The sequence below is a fragment of the Molothrus ater genome, chromosome Z, assembly GCF_012460135.2.
Source record: "Molothrus ater isolate BHLD 08-10-18 breed brown headed cowbird chromosome Z, BPBGC_Mater_1.1, whole genome shotgun sequence".
In the NCBI taxonomy this organism is placed as follows: domain Eukaryota; kingdom Metazoa; phylum Chordata; class Aves; order Passeriformes; family Icteridae; genus Molothrus; species Molothrus ater.
The window spans coordinates 63,088,002-63,114,211 of record NC_050511.2 but is presented as its reverse complement, the minus strand read 5'-3'; the positions used below and the strand labels follow the sequence as shown (position 1 = coordinate 63,114,211).

Below are 26,210 nucleotides of genomic sequence, written 5' to 3'. Positions count from 1 at the left end.
GTGAACAGAATGGGAAAAAAACAAAGAAGAGTTTATTAATCCAATGTATCAAACTTTTAGTCAAACACAGATGCAGACTTGCTTTAAAAGAAAAAAATACGCTAGCTGCTTATAATCTGTTTCAAAGACAAAGTAGGAACTGAAAGTGAAGCCAAAACACTGTTTGAAAATGCTGTATTGATCTCCTCCTAAAAGAAAAAAGGACTTGCTTTCCTAACTAAATTTCTTCTTTATGTATCTTCAGACCAGCTACCTAAGAAAAAGGAAATTAGGGAAAAGAAGACAGTCTGGTTTTACACCTGTCTTCAAAAACCCAATCAATTTCTCATTGAAAGTAAGAAAATTATCTGGTTCTGTAAACCTTAAAAAATGCATTTATGCATATATTGATACCCTGAATACAGATTATCACTATCCCTCCTTAAAAAAAACCTACCACAACATGAAACAGAACTAAGAGAGACACCAACACTATATATGCTTCTGAGGATTTAAAAAGACAAGAGACATCTTAAATAGGACTGCACTCCTCTCCCTAAAGGCTTGTCTACTGTTTTTCCCTATATTTGACTAGAAACTCAAGAAATCAAGTGCAGAAAGAGCAACCAGGGCTCCTACAACTTTTTGGTTTTCCTACTACAGAAAGGTAAAACCAGCACAAAACCTAGTAAAACAACGTAAAATAATTTCAAAGGATTATGTGCTCATCAGCATGTTAAGTTTACCATTACAGAGAAAATTCATTCTTTGTGGAACAAATATGTAGGGTGCCATGTGGATTTTTTAAAACTGTATACATTACTATGACAAAGAAAACTACATTGAGGGTGGCAAAGAACCCCAACTGGGAAAGTTGACTTTAAGTTCAACGCCTTTAATATCTTTTTAGTTACGATTTACTTTCAAAAAAAAAAAAAGCACCAAGATTTTGTGTTTTACACTGTATCTTGTTAAAATCTGATTTTTTTAACCTTTAAAAGCAGCTGCTTTTTCACAGCACATGATTTCCAAGATGAAATAGAGTCTACGCACACACACTACTCAGTGGTGACATGAAACTTCTTAAACTTCATACTGCAACATTTCAGCTAAGTTTGCTCTTTAAAACACTGTGCCCAATAAAACACACCACATGACACATAAGAACAAAGCCCAGGAAATATCATGTTCAATAGCACTAAGTTAGGTATTCTGGTATTCTCTGATGGTGCAATCACGTAAACGTGGATATACTTTCCTCACACTTGAGATTCCTCAATGCAGTACAACATACATGACCCGTGCTAACAAATGTGGGAGAAGCAAATTTCACCACCACCAGGACAGCCAGACTGGCAATCCCTTAAGGCAGAGGTGTACAGGGAAATCTGAGGGTGTTGACAGAGAACTTCCCAGTATGATGAAGAGCACTTTGAAGAAGAGGAAGTTGCACTGTGCAGAAATTAATTGGACAAAACCAGACTGAAAAGAGCACCCATGAGCTGCTGCAAACTAACACTGCAGAACAACACTTGTTAGTTTGTGCTAAGGACTGATGCTGCAGCCCACCAGGAGTGAGAAGGGAAGCTCCAGACCAGAAGCTGGAGGACATGAAGGGGGAGGGTGGTACCATGGAGCAGGTGTGGAGCAGCAGAAGGAAAACAGAGATGCCAGCATAGCTGGCAAGCCAGTCCCAGGGGAGGTTCTTGTGATGTCAAGCAGAATGACTCAGATAATAAAAAGGAAATGGTCAACAACATGCATGACCATTTACTTGTGCATCACACCCAAAAGAAAAACAGATTGCAACTACTCAGGGATATCCTGTGAGAGCAGAATCTTGGAAGGGCCACTTATTTTATAACCATTTTGTTGGGGAGGTGGTAAAAAGCAGACTGAGGGAGAGGAGAAAAAAAAATTATGGGTTCAAAGATTGCAATTTTTTCCTTCCTGTTTTCATTTCTACTTTTTTAGTAACAACAGAAAAAAATTATAATGATACCAGTTCAAAAGACAAGAGTGACACTAAAGGCAAGAGAAACAAGAATGACCACAACAGCTATTCAAGCATGTGAAAAGACAGAAAGGAGCCAAGGAAGGAAAACAAGCCTAACCCCACTGGAAAAAAAAAAAAAATATGGTATTCAATGAGCCTGGGAAGAAATGTGAAAGAAAAGTTATCATGGTGAGCTGTGAGGCAGACCTGAAATACAGAGTCATTTCATAACAAGGAGAATTACACATCCGCCTATGTGGTAACAAAGCCATACAACAATTTGAGAAAAGGCTGCTCTTTACTGCTGACACTGCAAGGGCCTGTCCAGCAGCAAACACATACTTCACACTGATCTTCAGGTGGTGACTGCTCTCATACCTTTGACTTTAACCTGATGCTTGGTGCACTCTGTGCAGGGAAGGAGGGTGAATTCCTCTGTCTGATACATTGAATAGTCTGTGCTCGCAACCACAATCCTGTCTCCAGGCTCCCAACTACTAACATCATCCAGAAGGTTCAGTATTACTCCACCCACCGCTTCCACCTGGAAGCCTGATATTGGGACACCTAATTAAAAAATAAAAGAAAAGGAAACAAAGATTATACTCGCCTTTATATGAAACAATTCCCAAGAAGATACTAACAAAATACATAAGAGATTTTGCAGGCCCCAAAGCCCTCAAAGTACAGCTTTTCCCTCAAACATGCCAGTGTGCGATGTCTTTACAGCCTGCTTACTTATTGGATCTCAAACAAAGCAAAGGGAAAACACAGAAACTAATGGTGACTGGAATAAACCATTTTTTTTTTTTTTCTTCAAAAAACCCTAGTATCGTATGGCAATAATTTGTAGGTCCAGCTACCTCTGCTTTTTTCAAGTGACATTTTTTTGCTGTTTTAAACTGTACAGATGTAATCAAGGACATGGAAAACTAAGTAGAGGGCTTTCTTTTCTAAGCACAACTAATAGAAGAGTTTGGCAGACTAAGCAGCATACACATAGACTTTCACTGGCTCATGATGAATTTGCAAAAGTTCAGCCACTTTTGCTAACTCTTGAATCTAATGCTACAGCACCAGTAAGTAAAAGAGGTATTTTGGTAGATTTTTTTTTTTAATGTAAGTCTTTACATTTTCATGGGGCTATCAAGAACAGTAAAGGAGTAGTACCAAATAGCTCAACTGCCTAACAAATAAATTTATAACTACCATAAAAAAATTTTGAGGAAACACAATAGCATTTAGTAATTCTAAAAACAGAAAGGGATTATTACCCATAAAAACACAGATCTAAGATATCTTAAACAAATAAAAAAAAAAAAAAAGGATAAAAGCAAGCAAGTGGTAGGTCTTCTAGCTTTTTATACCACAGATTCAACTTTGTACCTGAACAGCTGCCTAAAATTCAGCACTCTAAGAGCAACCAAAAATCGTATCAAGAATAAAAACTTTCTTTTGGCTTCTAAAGTTTGGGTTGTGTTTTTCATTTTTTTGTACCATAATCAACATCTCAGAAGCTGAAAATCTACATCATCTGCCAGATTATGAAAATAAATTTTAAAAGTGTCAAAACTTATTAGACTCCTATCTTCATCTAAATATACTTGAATTTAAGACTCGAGATTATGCTGCTCACACATTGTATACAAACAGAGTGAGAAATAGGTAGTACTGAAGAACTGTGTCCTCCTATTTCATCCAGAGCAAGAGAAAACAACTTATAGGAGCATTCAAAAATTTAAATTACAACCAGAAGTTTTAGTGAAAAAACAGCATATGAAGTATTTTTTCTTTTTCCCTCAAATGTAGAATTTCACAAAACACTTTCCTACCATCATTCCATTCGCTGTAAGCTCTCACAACGAACTTCTGACCATCCACTGTGAAAAACTCTTTCTGAGCAAGAGCTTTCCCACCAGTGCTGTGGTTTTCATAGTTTCTCACTGATTCATTACAGGAAGAATTTCCACCACCTATGACACCAACTAAAGCCCAGGCTTGCCTGTGAAAATCAAAAGTAAATGTTTAAATATAATGGCCCTTTCAAAATTCTTTACAAAACCAGGAAAGGCAAGAAGTATAGAGATCATAAAAAACCCTTTTGCTGCTCTTCCAAATTAATTTTAAAATGCAACTTCAAAATGTAGAAGGAAATGGGCAGATGTAACAGCAGTGAAAAAAAAAGTTTAAAATAACTGGGAGTCCTACACACAAATTGGCAGACAAGAACTCTTACTGGAGAGGGCTTTCATATACATTTCTAGTAAAACATTCAACAAGATACACATTTTTCCAAAGCAAATTGCTAGAGATGTGTGACAAAAGTCACACAGGATCCTACTCCCAAACAACTTTAGCAGGGCCCAGGAAGAGCAGGAGTCTGTGCCAATGTTCCTGCCATTTGCCAGCAACACCCCAAAGGAGCAGTCAGGACTCCAGAGGACCACAGGTTCCTCAGGCCAGGAGGGATGGACACAGCCAGCACCACCACAGCCACTGGTGCTCACCCCCATGCCAGACAGGCAACAGCTTTTGAATCTTTCAGGGTGCTCAGAACCAGAAAAGGAAATGCATGCTGTTACACAACTTTCATACAATATACCACTCATGTGTGAGTGTTTGGAAATTGAAAGCAAACCATGCACCACATATAGCTGCCACCAAGTTCAAAATAAAAACAAGTTTATTTTGCTGTCCTTTACTGCTCTGTAATGCCATAACCATGTGTGCAAAGAAGCAGTAGAGATCATCATAAAAAAGCCAGACAATTTTAAATCATTAAAGTTGAATCATTTACCCCACGTGAAAACAGCTGGACTGCAGTCTGTTGCTAATGATTAATTCAAAGGCAGATATTAAACCCACCTTCAATCCAGTTGCCTTGATTTTAACCCTTCTTGATGTTTGTGTTGATTGGGATCAAAAAGCCAAACAATACTTTAGCATTAACATGTTCACAGAAATACATAAACATACATATTTACAGAAGTACCTACTGGGCTAGCTTTTTAGTAGCAGCAGCAAACAAGCTGAACATTTCACATACCAACATTTAAAATAAAGTTTTTTTGATGCATGTTTTGCATTCTATGTGTTGGTGGAAGAAGTAGAAGGGGAGAGGGTTGTAATGGAGTATTCACCCCCATGCTGATATCTTTTTCACTACCATGAGAGGTTTAAGAAAATGACCTGCTTTTCCTGAGCAACCCATCAGGGACAGCTTCTTGCCTATCTTCCACTGCAGAACAGTTTTATGTGTTTACAGAGCTTTTACCAACTGAGGAAAGCAGACAAGGATCAGTTCCGCAGAGAGGCAAAAAAGGCTGCTTTTTCCCAGTTACATGATGCAGTTCCTCATTTCAGACAAACTGTGTGGAGGTCATGGGCAGAGACAAATCCCAGAAACATACACCTCTCAGGACATGCTGGGCTGGCTGCACCACAGCCTGAGCAATGTGAAGCCACACAGGCTTTGCTGCTTTCAGGAACTGGTATTCTAATATGGAACATCCAGGTCCTGGCACTTTTGGCCAAACTGCTTCAGAGGCAAGAGCATTCCATTCCACACCCCTGTGCTTACACAGCCAGGGACATAAATGTAATCCTGATGGGAACTGAGGTCAGAACATGCCATCCTGACTGACACGCCTCTGCCAAAGCACAGGGAGGAAACTAACTGGAATCCAGATGTCAGGGGATAGCAAGGGATAAGAATAGAACGGAAAAACCAAATGACCAATTTCCTGGAAAACACTGGACAATACAAAGAGGTTATACAACACCATCCCAAAAGAACAACAACAAACTGGGTATACTTTGCACTTATATTGTTAACTCAGAATCACAGATTCATTAGGCTGGACAATACCTCTAAGATCATCAAGTCTAGCCTTTGACCAATGGCCACCTTGTCAACTAGACCATGGTACCAAGTACCACATCCAGTCATTTCCTGAACACCTCCAGGGATGATGACTCCACCATCTCCCTGGACAGTCTGTTCCAATGCTTAATAACCCTTTCCCCTTAAGAAATTTCTCCTACGTTAAACTGTAAAACTCTCCTGATGTAGCTTAAGGTTACATCCTCTTGTTCTGTCACTGGTTGCCTAGAAAAAGATGCTGACCCCCACCAGGCTTGTAGAGAGCAATAAGGCCCCTCTGAACCTCCTTTAGTTCAGGCTAAACATTCTCAGCTCCCTCAGCAGCCCTTCATATGACTTACTACACTCTAGACTCTTCCCCAGCTCCATTGCCCTTCTCTGGACACACTCCAGCACATCAGTATTGTAGTAAGGGGCCCAGAACTGGACACAGGACTCAAAGGGTGGCTTCACCAGTGCCCAGTACAGCACTGCCATGGTCCTGCTGGCCACACTATTGCTGATACTAGCCAGGACCTTCATGGCCATGAGGGCACATTGCTTTGTGTTGCCCAGAGCAGAGTGGACAACCCTCTGTGGCACAAAGCCAAATTCAGAACATGCACTGCAAAAAGCCATTTGCAACAACAAAATGAAGAGCAATGAGGAGCAGTGTAAGTTTCTTGCTTTAATAACTCCTGTTATACTTTTTCTACTGTTTCACCATCCAAATCCTGGCCAATTGAAAGGAATGGTCAAAAGACAGAAACACCTTGTAACTGCACTTCAATCATAAAATAATTTGACAGATCAGCTCCTGTGAGAACTCTATGGAGAGGTAACATACTTTTATTTCAACAGTGCAGGAGTATGAATAAGATGTTGATACCTGGGATTAGTATCCCTTAGAAATAACATTTTGGGTTGGAAGGAACCTTAGAGATCCTTTAGTTGCGCTCAGTGCTCTTCCAATGTCATACAATTAAAAGCTTCACCTAGCAACTGTTACCTGTCTATATCTTAGTTTAATATCTATAAAGAACAGTGAAAGCAAGTAATTTTGAGTAAGTAAAAAAGTATGTCACACAGACACCAGTCTCTGCACTGTACTGCTAACTGAATACTATTACTGCAGCTCTATGTACAACACAAGAACTCTCTGAAAACTATATGAACTGTCAAAGTTTAACAAATCCCCCACAGCAGAATCTGCATGTCATCTTTAATCAACACAAAGGGGAAAATAAATTACTTACCTGTAACTTAATCCTCTGACAAACCTACTTCCCAGAAGATTTTGAATAGTCACTCTGGTTTCCTCCAAAAGATTTTTAGCAGCTGAATCTCCTACAGCAATAGCAATAATGCGACCAGGATGCCCATTTTTCAGTAAGTTCTGGAGCTTTAAGCTTTCCTCTGCAAATTCATGAGTATCAAACTTCAGCACTTCCAAAACCTCCGCTGTATCCTGATCGATCACTCTAACATTTAGTCCTCGGGAAAAATTCTTTTTAAATGTGTAATGACCATAGGCCAGCCCTGAGAAATATATAGTCTTTGACAGAAGAGTCCATGATAACTTCTGGTGCCCGTGCAACTCCAGCGTTCCTTCAGGGCCCACACCAATAAATTTTTTGCCAAATTCTGGCACATCAGCACCTTCGTTTGACTTCCCATACAAAATAATAGTTGCTTTGGATTTATAGCGGCATTTCTCTGCTCCAACATGAAGCATTCCACCATCCTTTATCAGGATAAATCGAGTTCTCAAGGTAATATTTTTAGAACCTTCTTTATCATCACCAAAAACAAGTAAACCTAAAGGAAAAAAAATATTTCTGTACATCAAAGCAAAATTCAGAGAGACTCAAATAACCACATTTTGCAGAAAGAACAAGAGAAAAATTACAGATTTATTTTCACACCCATGAATTAAGTTATGCTCTTACATATATTTAAGAATATGTGAGAAAGTAACTACTACCAATTGAGATTCATCTTTCTAAGCATTTGCTAGTTTATTTTTTGTGCAATCACAGAAGTAAAAAATACACAGGACACTGAAGCAAGGTGTTCATCTTGCTTTTTCATACCTCCATCCTGTATAACTATAGAGTGTACTGTAGCATCTGAGTTCAGACGAAACAAATCCCCTTTTTTGATAATAACTTGTTTTTCAGGATCTTTTCCAGGGCTCCAGTTTTTAAGGCGAGGATTCTGATCAGGACAATTCTCTGCAATACAATGTGAAAACATTTTAAAAAACAAACATCATCACATCAATCAAGGCAGCATTAGGATGAACAGAAGTAAGAAAGGGTCAGTCACCCACAAAGGACGCCCACATCCTTTTGTGGTTTTGACACAGCAGTCATTGCATTTGATTAGCCAAAAAGACACCTGAAAAACAGCCAAAGTATCGGGGTAAGAAAGCATTCTCTACTGAATTAAACCAGTATTGACCACACATTGACCATAGATACTTTGGAACCCCATGTGATTTTTCTCTTATTTGCTAGGTCACCTGTTTTAGATAAGAAGAGATAAGCAGAATGCAGTCAGACAGAGAGCAATCACTGAGCACTGAAAGCCTTAGGCCAGCTAACTAGGCTAACATGGTTATAGAGCATCTAAATATCCCACCCCCTCAAGGTCTCAACCTTGTCAGAAAGGCTGATCCCTTCTTACTTTTAAGCATTCAAATCATTCTCTCAGTGGAAGTTTGCAGGAGAGACAAGACACCCTGAAGATATTTAGTATAAAACCTAAGATATTTAGTATAAACCTAGCTAGAGCAGTTTCCCGGGACATGAGACATTTGGATCTAACATAAATGTCTCATTTGTACCCCTTAGGAAGTCAGCTTAAATATCAGGCTACAAACAAGAGCAAAGACACATGCAGTCCTTGCTGAAAGCCATGACACCACACAGGCTATAAACTGAGCTACAAGGCCAGGGTTAGAAGAGACAACAGCAAGAAGTGACAGGCTTGTATGATTTCAGACAAAGTTACAGCAATGTAGTATTTATACCACACACCTCTTTAACAAATTAAGCATCTGAGTAATGTGGAAGCATAGACACACTATAAAAACTGGAAAGCAGATTCCTTGGATTATCTTATCAAAATTAAAAATGAAAATTAAAAAATTTAAAGATATTTTTCCTGTGCAAAAGACAACCAAAAAGTTACCAAAATAAAGATGTTAGCAGGCCAACTGAGGTTAACAGCCAAAATAGCCTTTTCACATCCTGTCTTCTGAAGAAATACACCCACACTTCTGAAGTACTACTTCAGAAGCAAAAAGCTATCAGAAATAGTCCGTTCTTGCAATAACTAAAGAAACCAAAACCTATCCACAAGTTTAATACAAGCCAGCCTTAGTTTTGCAAACAGAAATGTTTTTCCTTTGGTATTAACTGTCCGCATTTCAAATCCCTCCCAGCTCAGGAAAGCCACATAAACCAAGATTTGACTACCAGTGGGGAAAAATTAGCAAACTGCAGAAAGGGCAGAAGGCAGACAAGTAGTATTATGATAATAAAAACAAAATAAAATCTTTTGGGAGGAACCTATGAAGACAGCTTTTAGAAAATATAATTCAACATGAAGAAAAACTGAAAAGCCAGGAGAGCTGCACTCAGCAAGACTGCTGAGCATTCACCAGATAAAGGCAAGTCTACTGCCTGACTCATGCAGAGTCTCTAATCCCTTTTCCCCAGACACCACACACACAAGCACTGTGAAGAAACACTTATTTCCTGGCCGGTAGCAAAGGGCAGCGTGAGGAAACCATGAGTCAGCAACCTGATGACTTCTGCTTAGTGTGATTCACAGAAGAAAAGATCTAGTGAACATGTATTTTCCTGTTGAATCAGAAAGAAGACGTATAAAACAGTGAATAAAAAAAAAGAAAATATTTTAAAATCTATTGTACATTACAATCCAGCAAGAAAGCTATCAGAATCAGAACCAGGCACTCTTGTAAAGTAAACATGCTTTAGGGGCACAGTGGGTCAACTTTTTGGCAAGCAAATCAGAGGTTTAGCAAAAGTATTTTGAAATTCTCCCTTAGCAGTTGTGGTGGGCCACATGAAAACATCAAATATTTAGAACTTCACCATATGTTATCTCCAAAATTATGAAGTAGATTTTACAGATAACAGTTACTGCCTTTAAAGTTAAGTAAAAACAGAAGTACAGACCAGAAACTGTTAGGTAGTGATGATCTTGCCAAATTTAGGCACCCATGTTGAAAATTTTTCAAGTCAAGCCTCTGCTTCAAACATTTCTGTAAAAATGGGTCAGTATTCCTTCAGGTTTAGTAGCTTCTATTGGAGCTGAGGGGCAAAGTAGAATTTCTGCAAGTAGTGGAGGAAAAGTACACCATCCCCCCCACAAGAAAGCATCCTGACCAAAAAAAAAGTCCATTGCTAGAACCTTTCATGGGGACAAATTTGACAGGAGAAAAAGATAAGCAGGGAAGAGTTCTCAAGATACAACTAAATAGTTACTTTCTACTTGTTTAGACACCATGCCTAGAACTCTTAAGGCCTCTGGGAAAAACTTATCAGTGTTATATTATGTTCAGCAGAAGTTTGTAAGACTTTGGCAGCTACATTTCAGCTACATTTTCTGAGGATCCTGTTTACTCTAGGCAAGGTCCAGCTGAGAGCTGGAAGAGTGAAGAACTTTTCCCTGTCTCCCCAGCATAACCTTGCATCAGAGGCCTGGGGAAATGGGGAAGGAAATTGCATTTCCATTGATCTCCAGTGTTCAGGACTCTTTAGATGAGTCAGGAATACAGAAGCATGGCGGAAACAGAAACCAGCTGATAAGCAAGAACAGAAATGCTGACAAGCAGCATCTTCCCTTTGGGGAAAGTACGGTAGAGGTTTAGAATTTACATGCATTTACTACCAAGTGCCACATTCCTTCCACTGCCTTTTAAACAGCCATTAAAAGTTCTGACAATATGGATTTCCAACTAGTCCCGAAGAAAAGCACACCTAAGTGGAACAGGTGTTGATCACTGCAGTACCACACATGCTTGGGTCAGAGCTATTATGTTTATGCACATTTACATTTCAAACTGCTGGGGAACTTTTGGGGAGTTTCTGCAACATCCATACTGCAAGATTAAAACATCAGCCAGGCTTTTCTTAGTCCCTGTAGGAGTTTCTCTTGTGTCAGGGTTTCACAGTATCACAGAATAAATAGGGCTGGAAGGGAGCATAGTGGGTCATCTGGTCCAGCCTCCCTGCTTAAGCAGAGTCATCCCAGAGCACATTGCATGGAATTGTGTTCAGACAGCTGTGGAGTAGCTCCAGTGATACTCCACAGCCTCTCTGGGCAATCTGCTCCAGCTTAAGGTCACTCACACAGTAAAATTCTTCCTCATATTAAGGTGGAGCTTCTTATTAACTCTTGTCTTACTGCACAACAGCACCAAGAAGAGCCTGGCTGCACTCCAAAATACTTCAGAGTGTTAACTGGTAAGTCACCCTGCAGTCTCCTCTGGAATCTGCAACCAAAGTACTTAATGCATATGTACCCATTACCAGAAGTATGTATCATAACAGAGGAATGATCCTCCACTTACTAGTCCCTAAGGTTTTGTTATTTTCCTTCGTAATTTATTAGGAAAGTTCAGCAACTTCACCCAAGGAGGTATCTCAGCAAGCCACCACAAAGAGCATTTCAGTTGGATATGTGCATTTATTTTGTACTGTCATCTGAAACCTTCAGTTGGTTATCTGATTTGTTCAGCCTGTGTTGCACTGACTTTGGAAACAGCATCTTTTTGATTACTATGTCAAAAGCCACTGAGAAGTCTGTTATTACAGTAGCCAACAGTTTCAATTCAAAATCTTGTTTAGCTTCTAAAAAGCTTCTGACTTCCAAACAAAGTCACCAAAACAACCCACACTCCAAACCGTACTACCAATATTTAGCAACTACACCTCATACCATCTTCTAGGAGTAATTGACTAGAAGGATGTACACTTTGTGGTCACATGACCTGTTGATGCCTTAAAACAACTGACACATTTCAGAGATTCTCCAAATTCCAAAAGAGTTGCCCAGTTTTCTAAGATGAGCTGAAAACAAAAAATCAGGGCTAATATATAAAAAAGGTCCCTGCCCAATTTGCATATAAACAAAACAAACACATACTATTAGCATAGGTTCTCAAAGACTTTTAAATAATTTGACTTTAACACTTTTTTACTATCTGCCTTAGTTACTGCTGAAACAGACAGGATTTAGTTTTGTCTACAATTCATGAACAGATGAGACAGCTTCTGCAGATACAAATAACTATGCTTATAAAACATTCATGCCTCTTTCTCCCCTCACCATTAATCTTTATTTACTGCTATGCCTTTCTGTTTCATGTAGGTAAATTAAACCATATGTAATAAAAACAACAGTGATAACAAAAAAGGAGCTGATCTTTGCCCCCAGTCTCTGCCTCCTCTGATCCTAAAATCACAGTGAGTGTCCTAGTATCTTTCAACAATTATCCTGACACTAAATTATTGAGTTATGTTCACAGGTAGCGTAACTTCTAGGATGATTTTTTTAATGAACTTACCATCTGGAGCATACTTTGAAGCTATTCCCAAAAAAATCCCCAGTGCAACAAAAAGTGAAAGGCTAGAAATGGCAGAACAAATAAGAGTATTTTTGTGTCTGTTGGCTTCTGCATGTCGGCGGTGCTGCTCCACTGGTAAGGACGGGAGTCTTGTCTGGGCTTCCTGTCTCACCGAGGTAAATTCTGCTGCAGCATGGCTCTGCGAAGGCGGCGGGGGACGGAGAGGGGCAATTCTCCCCGGGACATACCCCGAAGACCTGTGACTGCTCCCGTTCTGAGGACGGAGGAATGCAGGGGAGCTCCCCCTGGTATCAGTGCCTTGCATGTTATAAAGTCACTGGAACACACACACAGAGGGAAAAAATGAAGAGACAGGTTTTCAGAATACAGATCAAAATGCATGAAATAAAAAAAGAAATAACAGCAAAAGGCAATTTTAAGCCACCTATGTCAAAAACAGCCACTGAAGCTGTGAATATTTACAAAGTATCTGTTACTCAGTCGCTACTGGTCACTTGCCATGGTATAAGCGCATAGAACAATATATGTGTCTTCAACACAAACTCAAAAGCATGTGGTGAGGGAACCCAGTACAACAGACCATTTCTTCATAGTTCCAGTGGGTACTTTTCACTGAGTATTTTCACAGTTAACTTGTATTATGAGATTAAGAAATCAGATGAACAATGAGAAACCTAGCAACCCCTGCTTCCCCACAGTTATGCAAAGAATGTCTAAATGTATTTTTTCTGTACACAGAAGCTGAACAAACTCCTCACTTTCCCTTACAGAAAAGAAGCTTAAAAAGATAAGCCTGCCTTCTACACTGGAAGCCCTAAAAGATGTTTAAATTAAAATACCAAATACCTTTTTATTTCTAGTCATGCTGATGCAACTTCGTCAACACTTTTAATAAGCTGAGGTGCATAGAGCCAGAAAACTCTTGATTTACTCACAGCAAGATTCAATTGATAGTAAAGGTACATCAGGAATTGTTCTCTAAGTTACCTACATCTTATTCAGGAAACCTTGTGATTTTTTTCTGCTGAGATACCTGGGTTTGGACACAAAGCCTGGAAGCAACATGCTTGCTCCAGATCTCTGTACCTATTGCCCAGAAGTGAGTACTGCTTTTATTTCAGTTACTAGTATTGTCCATCTTTCTTCTGAAGCATACCAAGAAAAAAGCATACCAGTGCCATCCCTGCCTGGCCCATCCTCAGCAGCAGCTCTAACTCACCACTCTAGTTTAAGAGACAAACCTGCATTTGATTGTTTTCTCTGGTTTTCCAGTCAACAGTGTTGCACAGAATATTCACAAAGCTGGCATAATTTTTTTTAATCTCCATTATGATTAACACTTCTTATAGATGAAATTTTTTGAGAAGGATGCTCAAGTTTCAGTTAACTGAACCCTAACTTTTGAAACTAAATCCTGAAGGGGATTTAGGCATAGGTCATGTGCATTAAACAGCAAAGTGTAGGAAAAATAAAAACTAATTATGGAAGAGTATAAAGATCCTCTTTCTGTTCCATTAACAAAGAGAAGTCTGAGCCATACTCTGAAGTGTCAGGCACGCTGATGAAGGAGAAATGTGACAACTGTAATCTTATTCTGAGACGCAGCAAAGGAGCCTTTTGTTCCACATGCTGCAAAATCTGATAGTTCACTGTTTCCAGGAAAAAGAGCTGTTACTATAAAACAGGCTAGATTACCCTTTCATGGGAGACAATGCATCTCCAGATGTATGCACAATGACAATGAAGGCACAGAAACATTAACTGGAGTAGCTATCCCAGAGTGCAAAAGTTATTCCAGGTCCTCCAGAAGTGCTTCTTGCACCTGTTCATTATAACAAATTAATTTTCAGCATTCTCCTTTCTGTTCTTTGACAAACCCAATCCTCTGCTCTCACACTTAACTGCCCAACCAGTTATGTGCACTGTAGAACAGTTTGCTTTAACCTCATATGCTTTTACTCAACTTATCACCTCTCAGAAATGAAAGTAATCTCTGTGTTTTGGATGTGGTAATAAAAGCTGGGTAGAGATGGAGCTTTTCAGGTAGTTCAAAGATAGTATCTATATCTAGCTAAACAAATGCTGGACTAGCTTCTTAATTAAACATTTTAAGAAATCTGATCCAGCATTGAGATTTTCTCTTTTTTTATGGTTTGAAACCCCAACTCCTTAAACTTGGCTAATTTTTCAGTTAGGACATTTTTCTGTGACACTGACAAAATTATTACAGTGTTCATTATAGTGTAATATCAACAGTTAAAAAGTTTTTAAACTACTCAGCTATAGCAACTGAATCCAGATTGGCTATGCAAGAATTGAAACAGTTTTACAAAATAATTTTCCCACAATTCTTCCCACCAAGCCCTCCTAAAGTACTGCCAGACCTCTAAAGAAATAACAAAAAAAAACCCAAACAAAAAACATTAATTACAGCAGCCATTGGAAACACTCGTGTCATATTTCAAACATATTTTGTGTTGTACAAAGCATTCTGCTTTGTTAGCAACCCTCATTTTGGCAATTGTAGAAGGTTTTCAACTGTCCCACTCAAGTGAAAACACAGGTCACCCCAAGGATGGGTGGGAAAGAGATAGTAGAATTGCTGTCTTAACCATTACAAAATAAAAATAATTACACTAAGCCAATAAGGAGCTACTTGGTACATTCTAATCTCACCATACAGTTTTCCATTACAACAGGAGTAACCATTGCAATGCTTCCTTCCCTCATCATGCGTTATTTGAAATTCTCTAGCTGAAAAAGGATATCTTCTATCTTGTAGATAAGCTACTAACTTTTTTGAAAGATAGACTGATAATCTGATTCAAATTATTGGCTTGTTTATTTCCATTCTGTGGAATACTTCAGAGAGCACCACATAAAAGCAAGTATATTAATTGTCTGTTTGGCCAGTTATGCACCAGAGAATAATGCAATTATTTGGCTGCACAAATACAGTTTGTGTGTCACAAATATAGCACAAATTTTACTCTGCAAATGCATTTACAGAGTGAAATGCAGGACAAAATACCCAAACTGCTGAACTATTTAAATACCACATTGAAAATTCCTATGCATCTGAATTTTCCCAAGTTTACATTTGACCTGTGCCTATGCCATGTCTCGTAAGGAACTCATGATCTGGGCATCTCTTCCTGATGGCCAGTCCCAGACAAGAACATCTCTCACTTTTGCAATTGTACTGTGGTACACAGAATGGTGCCACAGATTTTACTTTGCAGCTTGCTTCAGAGTGCTTTCAATAACAGTTAAGTTCTCACACCATATTCAACCAATTAGCTAACATTTGTACAGAGCTCTATCTGTACAAATGTGTTCTTTGTCATGCCATTTAAAAATGCTGCTTTCTCACTACTCCCAAATTTTTTGCACGTCAGCTTTCAACAAAGTATTATGCAAGATTTTAAATCCATTATTCAACACAGCTTTTAGTCAGAGCCACACTTAAGCATGTGCCTCAAGCCCATCAGTAAGAGGGAAGCTTCCCTGCACAGACTCAGCTGGAGGATCTCAGATGCTTCAGCCCACGATGTATCTGGAGTATCTCAGATATTGCCACCCATCTGCTGGATGACTGCACTATTTGCATATTGCTCTTTTGCAAGAGTAGTGCAACTCCACACAATCCAGATTTCTGCTCATCCACCCCTTCCTACAGCATGAGCAAGCAAACAATTACTTCTCATACTGCTCACATCAGCCGAGCCAGCTTAAACTAGCTTAAATAAAAAATAAAAAAAAAAAAAAAAAACAAAAAGGTTTATTTTGCACAGCTTCCAAGTGAAAACAGTGAATACCTGCAAGTCTGGATACGTCAACAGAACAACTGAGCAAACAGATGTGGACAGCAAACCCCAGCTTGCAGACAGCAGTGAGCCGCTGAACAGGCTGCAACATCTCCCGTCTCCTCAAGTATTCCTTCACCACTTTTAACTTGTGCCACTACCACACTCTCATACAAGCCCATATTGTTCCACACGGTCAGAAACTGGAAACATATGCACTGTACAACCAGGGCATAACATATGAACCTCCTGAGACACGACTGCGCGCTCGGAAGCAAGTAGTGTGCTTATCCATTACTCATTTTGGGGCTGGTTTCCTGGAAAAAAATTGGCTTATTTTACCAGATAATTCAAAATGTCACATGACACCACCCAAAAAGTGGGAAAAAAATCAAGATATTTTACACTTCTGTGTTGTCAAATGCTAAGTGTAATAGAACATGTCAAACATGCTAATAAACTCCCACACCTGCACCATCTGAAAATGTTGTACAGAATGTTTGCTTACTTCATAATTCATGCCTCTCTTTAAGCACATCTTAAGGATCATAGGTCTTAAAAATAAAATAAAAGAAACCAGAAAAAATGACACACTTCTGTTGATCTGGGCCATCAAACTACACCAGTTCTAGTGCTGACCTATTACCACACTGTCTAGTCTCAGAGCATACAATTACCACTAAGGAAAAGACTGAGCAAAGGGTGGAGGAAAACACATACACAAAAAAAATATTTCCCCATGCAACACAGTAGTAAATTTGCAAACATTAAGCTGAGTGCATGTGTCGATCTGTTGGAAGGTAGGAGGGTTCTGTAGAGAGACCTTGGAATGATTGGATGTGGGCAGAGTCCAATAAAATGAGTTTAATAAAAAGTTTAATAAGTCCAAGTGCCAAGTCCTACATTTTGGCCACAATAACCCCTGCAATGCTACAGTCTGGAGACAGTGTGTCTGGACAGAGGCCAGGCAGAAAGGGACCTGGGCGTGCTGGTTGACAGCCGGCTGAACATGAGCCAGCAGTGTGCCCAGGTGGCCAAGAAGGCCAATGGCATCCTGGCTAGTATCAGGAATAGTGTGGCCAGCAGGAGCAGGGAGGTCATTCTTCCCCTGTACTCAGCACTGGTGAGGCCACACCTTGAGTGCTGTGTCCAGTTCTGGGCCCCTCAGTTTGGGACGGATGTTGAGATGCTTGAGCACGTCCAGAGGAGGGAAATGAGGCTGGTGAGGGGCCTGGAACACAAACCCTGTGAGGAGTGACTGAGAGAGCTGGGGGTGTTCAGCCTGGAGAAAAGGAGACTCGCTCTCTATCTAAAGGATATCTCTACTGTAAAGGACTCACTCTTATCACACTCTACACCTTTCTGAAAGGTGGTTGCAGTCAGGTGGGGGTGGGTCTCTTCCTCCAGGCAGCAACTGACAGAACAAGAGGACACAGTCTTAAGCTGCACCAAGCTTAAGTTGGCTATAAGAAAAAGCTTTTTACAGAAAAATTGTTAAAATACTGGAATGGTGTGCCCATGGAGGTAGTGGAGTCACATCCATCGCTGGATGTGTTTAAAAAAACACTGGATGTGGCAGTTGGTGCCATGGCTTAGCTGAGGTGTGTTAGGGCATGGGTTGAACTTGATGATCTTGAAGGTCTGTTCCAACCTAATGATTCTGTACCACAAAAGTTATTACTACTTTCCTGGTAGAGGCACTTGTCTGGTATAAAACCAAAGTGCAGTGAGAAACCCATGAAAAGGGAAAGGGACAAGAAATCAGTATTAACAAGCTCCTAATTAGAAACAATTACTGAACAGAATGTGATGTCAAGCAAGCTCCTAAAGCATGACATGCACACCTTTGTAGACCTCCGAGCTGGTCAACCACAACAGAAATACAAATTTCAATGCTTCAAGTGTCTTGGAAGTCCTCAGGTCAACAAATCACCTCACCAGTAAGAACAATTCTAGACAGGGTGCCCACATGTTTTCTTTCCTGGTTTCACATTTTCTCCTCCTGCCTCATTCTGAAATTACACCTATTCACTAAGACAACAGACAGCATATTGGAAGGAACCTACTTTTCCAGCCATGTACAAAAGCTGGAAAGAGTATGTGCACAGTAAAATGCACTGCTAAGTTAAGTAACTGTTGGAAATTTATTTAGAACAGCCTGAAAAATCTCAACTGAATTACAAAGAAAAACCTTTAGAAACTCTACTGACATCTAGACACACGTGTTTTCTGCATGCCTCCAACAAGTTTTCTCCTATGCTCCACATTTTCAGAAGAAAATTAGAGCATAAACCAGCAAGAAATAGAGATATAAGAATGGTAAAAGTTACAAAACTTAGAAGATAAGCTCTGAATTTCCTGCGTAGCAATTAATAATCTTTAGTGAATTACTTGGCATGTAGAAAACGTGTAAAATTGCAAGGTCCGTATTTCTTAAACCAATTCTTTCAAAGTATAGAATCACAGAACCACTTTAGTACCACGCATCAAGAAACAGAAGTGAAACCATGCATTATATTTACATATATATATGTATAAGAGGAGGCTTATAGATAGAAATAACCTTCGTCAGCTAGTCTAATGAAATCTTGGAGAACACAAGCCTCTCTCCAGTTCAGAAGAAATTTCAAACTTATATACAAGCAGGGAAAGTTGAACTACATATGTTTAGGTGATAGGCAAAACAATTAAGCTATTATCTATGGATTAGAAAGGACAATGAGGTGAGGGGTAGAGGATGGTGAAAAGATTGCATTCCAAGGGAAATAGGTAAATAAACACTCTGGAATAGAACTTGTCTGTGGGAATAAGTACGAAATTATGGTCAAGTAAAACCACTCCCACGTTGACAGCTGACAGCATGCAGGAGAGCCATGAATTTCATTGCTATCCTCTTGTGCAGGTGTTTGGCAGATCACCATTAAGGATGAGACAAAGACCGAGGGTATTTGTACAATAAAAATGGTTCCCTGCTCCAAAGACAACTGGGCTTTTGTCCTTGAGATACAGTTTGTGTGAGCAGGCTCTGCAGCACTCACCTGTTTCACTTACAGAGAATTTGATGCAGCAGATGAAGTATCTGATCTTGCAGAAAGTTTATGTACAAAGCCTGAGGATTTTTGTAGTGCTGCAGATATGCATCTTGCTGCAGAAACTGAAGGGACATGTTTTTTCCAGTTCCTAGACACCAAACATGTAGGTAAGCTTTCAAGAATTCTAAATTGACCAGTAGACACTGCAATTTTCAGTCTGCTCAAGTAGAACTGTAGTAGCTTCAGATTTTGCCCATTGAAACAAAGAAACAAGCCAGCAGCCACAAAAAACTGTAGTCAGCGTTTCTAAAACAGTATCTGACATTTCCAGTGAGTTCTACTTTCCTGCCCTTTGTTTCTTTTTGACACAGTTTATCTTTGTAAATTATAAATTGGTGGAAGTCTATTCTGTTTTTCATTCACTATTTAAAAAATAGCATATTCTGCTGGAGGAAACCACGTAGAAACAAATGAATTATCGACAACTTAAATACAGCACATCCAAGAGCACACTAGGAAATATGGCATGCGCCGAAATAGGCAAAATGAATGGAATCATTTTTACTACTCCACTTTCAGAAATTAAATGTTTAATAATTTGTGTAAGAGATCAAGAGTGGAAACTTGCATTTTAGTCACCCATCTGTCATTAGCTTGCTGCATGAGTCACGGATTACTTGGGCCCCAAGCCCGTAACATGAGCAAAAAAGCGGTCACCAGCCTCACAGGGACATTGTGAGGGTTAGTTTAGAGAACGCTTTGGCCTCAGCTCAGTAATGCATCTGAGTACAAGTCTACTTTTAAGTAAATAAATAGCTACACTTAAGTCCACAACTTTCACATGAAAGTGATGGATTTGCCACATTCACCTTAGGGAACCTGAATAAGATGGTAGGGAAAAATCCAAATAAAAATCAGGGAAAAACATTTAAACTACTTCTCATACGGACAATAAGAAGTGGTATACAGATATCTGCAGTCTCTAGAAAAACACAAATCCCAATCTAACAACTACAACCTAGGACTTCAAAGCAGAAAATTTTTTATGTAATGGTAATACACTTCAGAGAGGTGAAGTTGAGTTCTGGCACTACCTTGAATCACTGGGCCTACAACCCTACTCCAAAGAGAAGGACAGTAATATTATATATCTATTAGTAAATTAGAAAAGCTCTTATAAATAGATTATAGGCATATATGAAAGTACAGACTATAATATGCAGTGGGGAAAAGAATCAGATCCGATATTTAGCTTCAGTAAACTGACATATGCAAAGCATTCCTGAGTGTATTCATAATATCACTTAATCATCAAAGGGTTGTCATCTTTAAGTTGTATTTAAAACAAGAATCAGAATAATAACAGTCTCTTCCATATCAGCATGTGGATTTCTTTCTTTGGCAAAGCTGTTAAGTTCTTAGAATTTTTTCTTCAGTCCAACTCAAGCTTCAATAAATGAAATGTCACCCCTCATTCTGCACACGTGAAGGACTGCCTCAGCAGATTTTAACTGTGCATCAACCACAAAAAAAATGCTGCTTGAAAAACTGAATTGTTGGAGTTGCACACCCACATTCTTTTGTCTTGCCTTTGTAAAAGCCAAGTTAAATGAGTCTGCATTAAAAAATAATTAAGAGCTGCAAATCACATCCAGTAAGAACTCTTTGAATCCCCAAAGGACTCCTCATACTGGTGATGCATGATTAAGAGAGAGGCTATATGTCACTAGGTCCATAGAATCAGAAGTAGCTGGTAGAATGCAAAAAACATTTCATGCCTCTTCCCAGGAGGAAAAAAAAAAGCTGACACAGACATCTTTGAACCTGTCTCAGTACTATATGCTTTGGACATCAAGCAGGACATCAACACAGGTTCAGGGAACAACAAGGTTGCAGAAGATAATTCAGTTGAGGAGTATTGGATAAATAACACTGCCCCGAGTTTAGGAAGTCCTTGAAACACAAGCTGGAAGCAATAGCATCACAATGCAATAGCTTCACCAGATGACTATTACTCACCACTGTCAGACCCTGGGTAATTGCCTGGATGGACACTTGGCCTGATGCGATGTGGTCATTCCTCTACCACACTTTAAGACCTCATTTACCTGTCTTTCACCTTCACTTTTCCAAAATCACCTCTCCTCCTCTAAGGACCAAATCCCCCTCAACTCAGCCACTGCAACTGCCTGCTGAGATCAGCAACACAAAATACACCTTTACCTGATCACTTACATTAATATGCCACACTGATTGATACACAGTAGCTGAAATATAGTACAGTTTTCATTTTGCTGTAGGAATTGTGGCAATGTAGCAGAAGGGCACAGCACATACCAGCTAAGGTATGAGGGCTCAAAGTCTTGTGAAAAGAGTTTCTACTGATGAACTAAGAAGAGTAACTTGACTGTGTATCTGAATGCCAACCTAATCCATGGCTCCAAAGTATCTCAGAAATTTCAGAACTACATGAGTTGAAAATCTGGTGAAAAAGGAACAGTGACTTAACTTACGCAATATGATACCTTTGTAGAATTTTGTAAAAGAAAAAACATGCTATAATTCTCCTTTTGTAAAAAACACAAACAGCATATCTGGGATATCTCAAAACAGCAAAATCTCAATCTTCAAACAGCAAAACAAAGCCCAGTAATCCACCATTAGTTATACATTCTACTGAGCTAGTAGCTACACTCATATTTTGGCTTACCTACAGTGAATTCCATTCTAGGAAACTCCAAGAACTCTGCACCCTACTGCCAAGTACTGCAACATCCTGCCAGGTATAGCTAGTCATCTTGCATGACTGCACTACTCCTTTTTACATGTTCTTCTTAATCCCATGTGCCAAAAAGATAGAAGAGCTACTAGCACATCCCTTCCATTAACCTACTTCACAACAAAGCAATAAAATCAGTTACAAGTTCTAAAGTATGCATTCTTCAATGCCTTCAGTATTTTCTTTCCATATTGGCAAATACGTCACTTTTCTCCCTCAGATCTTTGCTCAACTTTTCTACTCCTTTTCCAATTTCTCAGTATTACTATTCCACGAAATCTGTGGATTTCTACACCCACATCTACAAATAATTCATTCCCATTTGTCTTGCCAAAAATTTCTCAATTAAATCAACAGTGAAATCCCTTTTGGTAAAAATAAGCCGAGAATGTATCAAGTCTAATCACAGTTTGACTCCAAACAAGAAACTGCAATTTACAACACAGACTTTAATCACGTTTTGATACATACTGTAGGTGATTCTATGGAACAGCCTTACCAATGCAAAGCATGAACCTTACTGATATACTTCAGATTATATTCCTATGATTTAATTTTTTAATATACAGAAAGCAAGATTTACTAGGTGACAATTTTCCCACTAATTTCTGTCTGAAGTTTTTAAATCACTGGTGCATGCACACAGAAGGTAAGGAACAGTTCATCACAAATACTGTGGGACAACTTTCCCTGAAGTCACGCACAATGTGGCCCATCAGCCAAGGAGCTCCTTCAGCTGCAGGGCAGAGGTAGCAGAGGTGTCCCTTACAGCATCAGCCTCCAGCAGACAATGGGGACAAGGGTCCCTCTCCTCCCCGGCTCCCCCCAGCTCCAGTACAAGGCAGAATCAAGAGGAGATGGAGCCTTGTCCTAGCACAGAGTAGCCAGAGCCGTCCCACAGGCACAGAAACAAACAGCTCTGTCCTATTCAACAGGTAAGATAAATAAAACTGAGTCACTGCTCATTTTCTGCAAACAAGACTTCCACAGGAAGAAACTGGAGTTACCTCAAAATATACAAAACCAGTCTGCTAAAACTGTTTAATGAAACTTCTGAAACTCACTGGACATATAATAAAGGAAGCTAATGACTGTCCTTTGTATTTAAAGTTATCCATAATTAAATTACATTTCTAGTCCCAACTGTCCAAGGCATGCAGACATTTCTTCACAGCCTTGGTGGTAAGAATGTTGTTTTGAAGTATTTAAATAAGACTGAAAAGCACCTATCCCACTGCCCCCGTCATTACTTAACTTCCACTGAAGTACCAACTATTCAAATATGTATCAACCCAAACCAAAAAAAAAAAGAAAGAAAAGCTGTAAAATAACCAAAGCAGCCCCACAACTTGTGTTCTATCTAATTTCATATTCATACTTAAAGTAAAAACAACCTTTTTTTGGTCCCCTGGTTTGTAAACTTGGAAGAAAAGTGAACTGTACCACCAAAAGGTAACTTCCAGTCACAGGACCTGTAAAAGCTAGGAATGTTCAGAGGATTTCATAGGCCCTTCAGTAATCAATAGGTTTGACACACAGGGGCCAGCATCTTCTACTAGTTAGTGTCTCTATCAACTAGCAACAAGTCAGACGAACTGGCTAAAAGCCTTCAGCCAATCCTTAATACCACTTTCACCAAAAATACCATGGGAAAATGTTTTAATATTTGTAATTAAAAAACCCACAGTGTGCCACTGGAAAACATATATCCCCATCTCAAAACAGCACACACCACCACAGCTCCTGCTGAGACCAGACACTGAACTCCAGAAGACACTCATCTTAGCATGGACCCCACAAGACTCCTTGTCTTTGTCCTTTTCCCCTCCACACTCGCTTTCTTCTTCCTGAATCCCTTTGTGTTTGCGGGTATTTCTCATGCTTTACATATAACTTATTTCTCTGGCCTCCTTGCCTAGCTCAAGTCCCTGACATAGTCTGCTGAATGCTGTACTAGTAGAGAGAGTGCAGGAGGAGCAGGCCCAACAAACTTGATCTGGCAGAAGACTTCACATTTGTGCAGGCAGTGTTCAAGATCCATGTAGACAAAGCACCTCGAAGAGCTGCAGACTCCTAAGAACAAAGATGAACCTCCCTTCTCCTTACTGCTACCATGGGCCATTTCACATCAGTAGCTAAGCCACTGCAAACCTTTTTCTGTGATTCATGAAAACAGACTAATGCCACAAAAAAGCACCAAGTACTACTTTATCCTCCATATTACATTGTCTTTGTCTGCTATTCTGCTTTTAGAACCACTCAAAAATATAAAATCCCTTTCAAGGAAACTGTATCACTAAATGCACACTTAAGTACCCACAAGGTCATAATCTTCAGCACACAGCCCTCATCTAGCTGTGATGTAGCACAAATGCAGTGCATTAATCGCTGCACACCCTCCTTTCTTAGAGGGGCTGGGATGATGTACAGCTCCCACTGCTTCTTCCGTGCCTCTGGGCAAATGAAGCAGCTGTTGGTTATCAGTCACAAGGACGGCATTCCACGACAGCCCAAGCTCTCGGCGATGCCTGAGACAAGTCCCAGCGCAGCCACGCCGCGATGCGGACCCGAGCCCGGTCGCTCTCCACCGCGACCACGGCAGCACCGGACTGGGCGCGCCAACAAAGCCGCGGCTCCGTGAGCGCGGCCCCGCCGCCGCACCTGCCGCGGCCCCGCCAGGCCCACACCTGCCGGGCCCGCGCGGCCCCGGGCGACCCCTCAGTGCAGCCGCGCCCGCCGCCGCCCGCCGCCCGGCCCTCCCCGCCCCGCTGCCGGCTGCTGCTGCTGCCGCCCCCGCTCCCTCCTTCCCTCCCTCTGCTCCCTCCTTCCCTCCCCTCCCGCCGGCCCCGGGAACAAAAGAGGCCAGTGCGGCGGAGCCCGGCCGCCCGGGCGCGGCGGCTCGGCCCACGCCCCAGCCGGCCCGGCACGGCCCGGCCCCGCGCTGGCTCCGGCCAGGCCGGGCGCGCTCTCACCTGGGCCCGGCGCGGCGGCGCGCTCGGGGCGGCGGCGGCGCGCTCAGGGCGGCGGCATAGCGCTCCCCGCCCCGGACACGGCGGGAGGCCGCCGGCTGCTCGCCAACCCCGCCGCTCCCCGCCTCGGCTGCCGCCCTTACGCAATTGGCAGCGGCCGCAAGCCCCGCGGGGCGACCCAGATCGCGGGCCCCGAGCGGAGGCGGCCGAGCCCCACCGCCGCTGCCCCGCCTCCCGCCCTCCCGCCACCCCCGCGCCGGGGGAGGAGCGGGGCCGCCCCCACCGCCCGCCCGCCCGCCCCTCGCACGGCCCGGCCCGGCCCGGCCGCAGCTCCGCGCTGCGCTCCGCGGGCGCCGCGCTGCCCGGCCCGAGCCTGGCGCTTCCTTCCCCGCGGGACTGCATCCCTTCGGCCTCCCGCTGCTGCCGGGGGACCCAGGCGCCGCCTCCTGCAGCGCCCGGGCCTGGGGGGCAAGAGGAAGCAGGGGGGTACTTTGCATCCGTGCCCTGACCTACGGCTCTCCTCTGGGCAGAGTGGAAAAGAGCTGATATTCAGTTCAAATACTGGACGCACCGTTAGATGCCGATGTCCGTGTTAAAGTAATAGTAACAACAGCAGTAGTACTACTACTACTAATAATGATAATAATACTTGTAATAATAGTAATTCCACAGTTATAAACGCGCAGGTGCTGCCTGGGCGGTGTGGAATGTGCGCGAGGAACGAGAGCCAGGCGACAGCGAGGGAAGAGACGCTGTGCTGTCTCCGGAGGGGAGGGATGCAGGGACACCCGGAGCGCGTGAGAGGCGGCAGTAGCAGAGAGCAGAGACACGCGGCGGCTGTCGGTACGTGCGGGCTGCACAGAGTTACTTACGGCGGCTGTAGTCCGGGCAGTCTGACCAGGGGAAAGAGCCGACTGAAGAACCTGATTCCGCTTTCTGATTTGCTTTTTTGTTTTGTTTTGTTTTGTTTTGTTTTAATTTTGTTTCGAGTTCTATTGTTTTTTAAGTAAAATCAAACTAAAGTCCAAAATGTTCTGAATTTCAGGGAACCCCTGCCTGAAGCTGTTACCCAGCAAAGACCATCAGTTGGTATAGACATTCAAGAGGGACTGTGAAGCCTCAGGCCACCTCAGGCTGTCAGCTTTGATGCAAATCTGACAACGGG

The 26,210-nt window shown here is 41.3% G+C and overlaps 1 protein-coding gene across 3 annotated transcripts in view; it reads right to left on the bottom strand.

Moving 5' to 3' along the window:
* The window catches only part of CEMIP2 (cell migration inducing hyaluronidase 2), a 49,655-nt gene extending 24,480 nt beyond the window's left edge, over positions 1–25,175 (bottom strand). Inside the window, exons 1-6 of one of the 3 annotated variants that reach the window (XM_036403146.2) lie at positions 25,049–25,175; positions 12,439–12,775; positions 7,931–8,071; positions 7,094–7,655; positions 3,808–3,977; positions 2,354–2,542 (exon numbers count right to left, since the gene is read on the bottom strand). In XM_036403146.2, the coding sequence (XP_036259039.1) occupies positions 2,354–2,542; positions 3,808–3,977; positions 7,094–7,655; positions 7,931–8,071; positions 12,439–12,763 (1,387 nt within the window). In that variant the 5' untranslated portion in view covers positions 12,764–12,775; positions 25,049–25,175. Of the gene's footprint in view, positions 1–2,353; positions 2,543–3,807; positions 3,978–7,093; positions 7,656–7,930; positions 8,072–12,438; positions 12,776–19,303; positions 19,607–25,048 lie in introns of those variants that run through there. The other 2 variants (XM_036403145.2, XM_036403147.2) reach the window with 2 other exon arrangements.
* Positions 25,176–26,210: the final 1,035 nt, after the last annotated feature.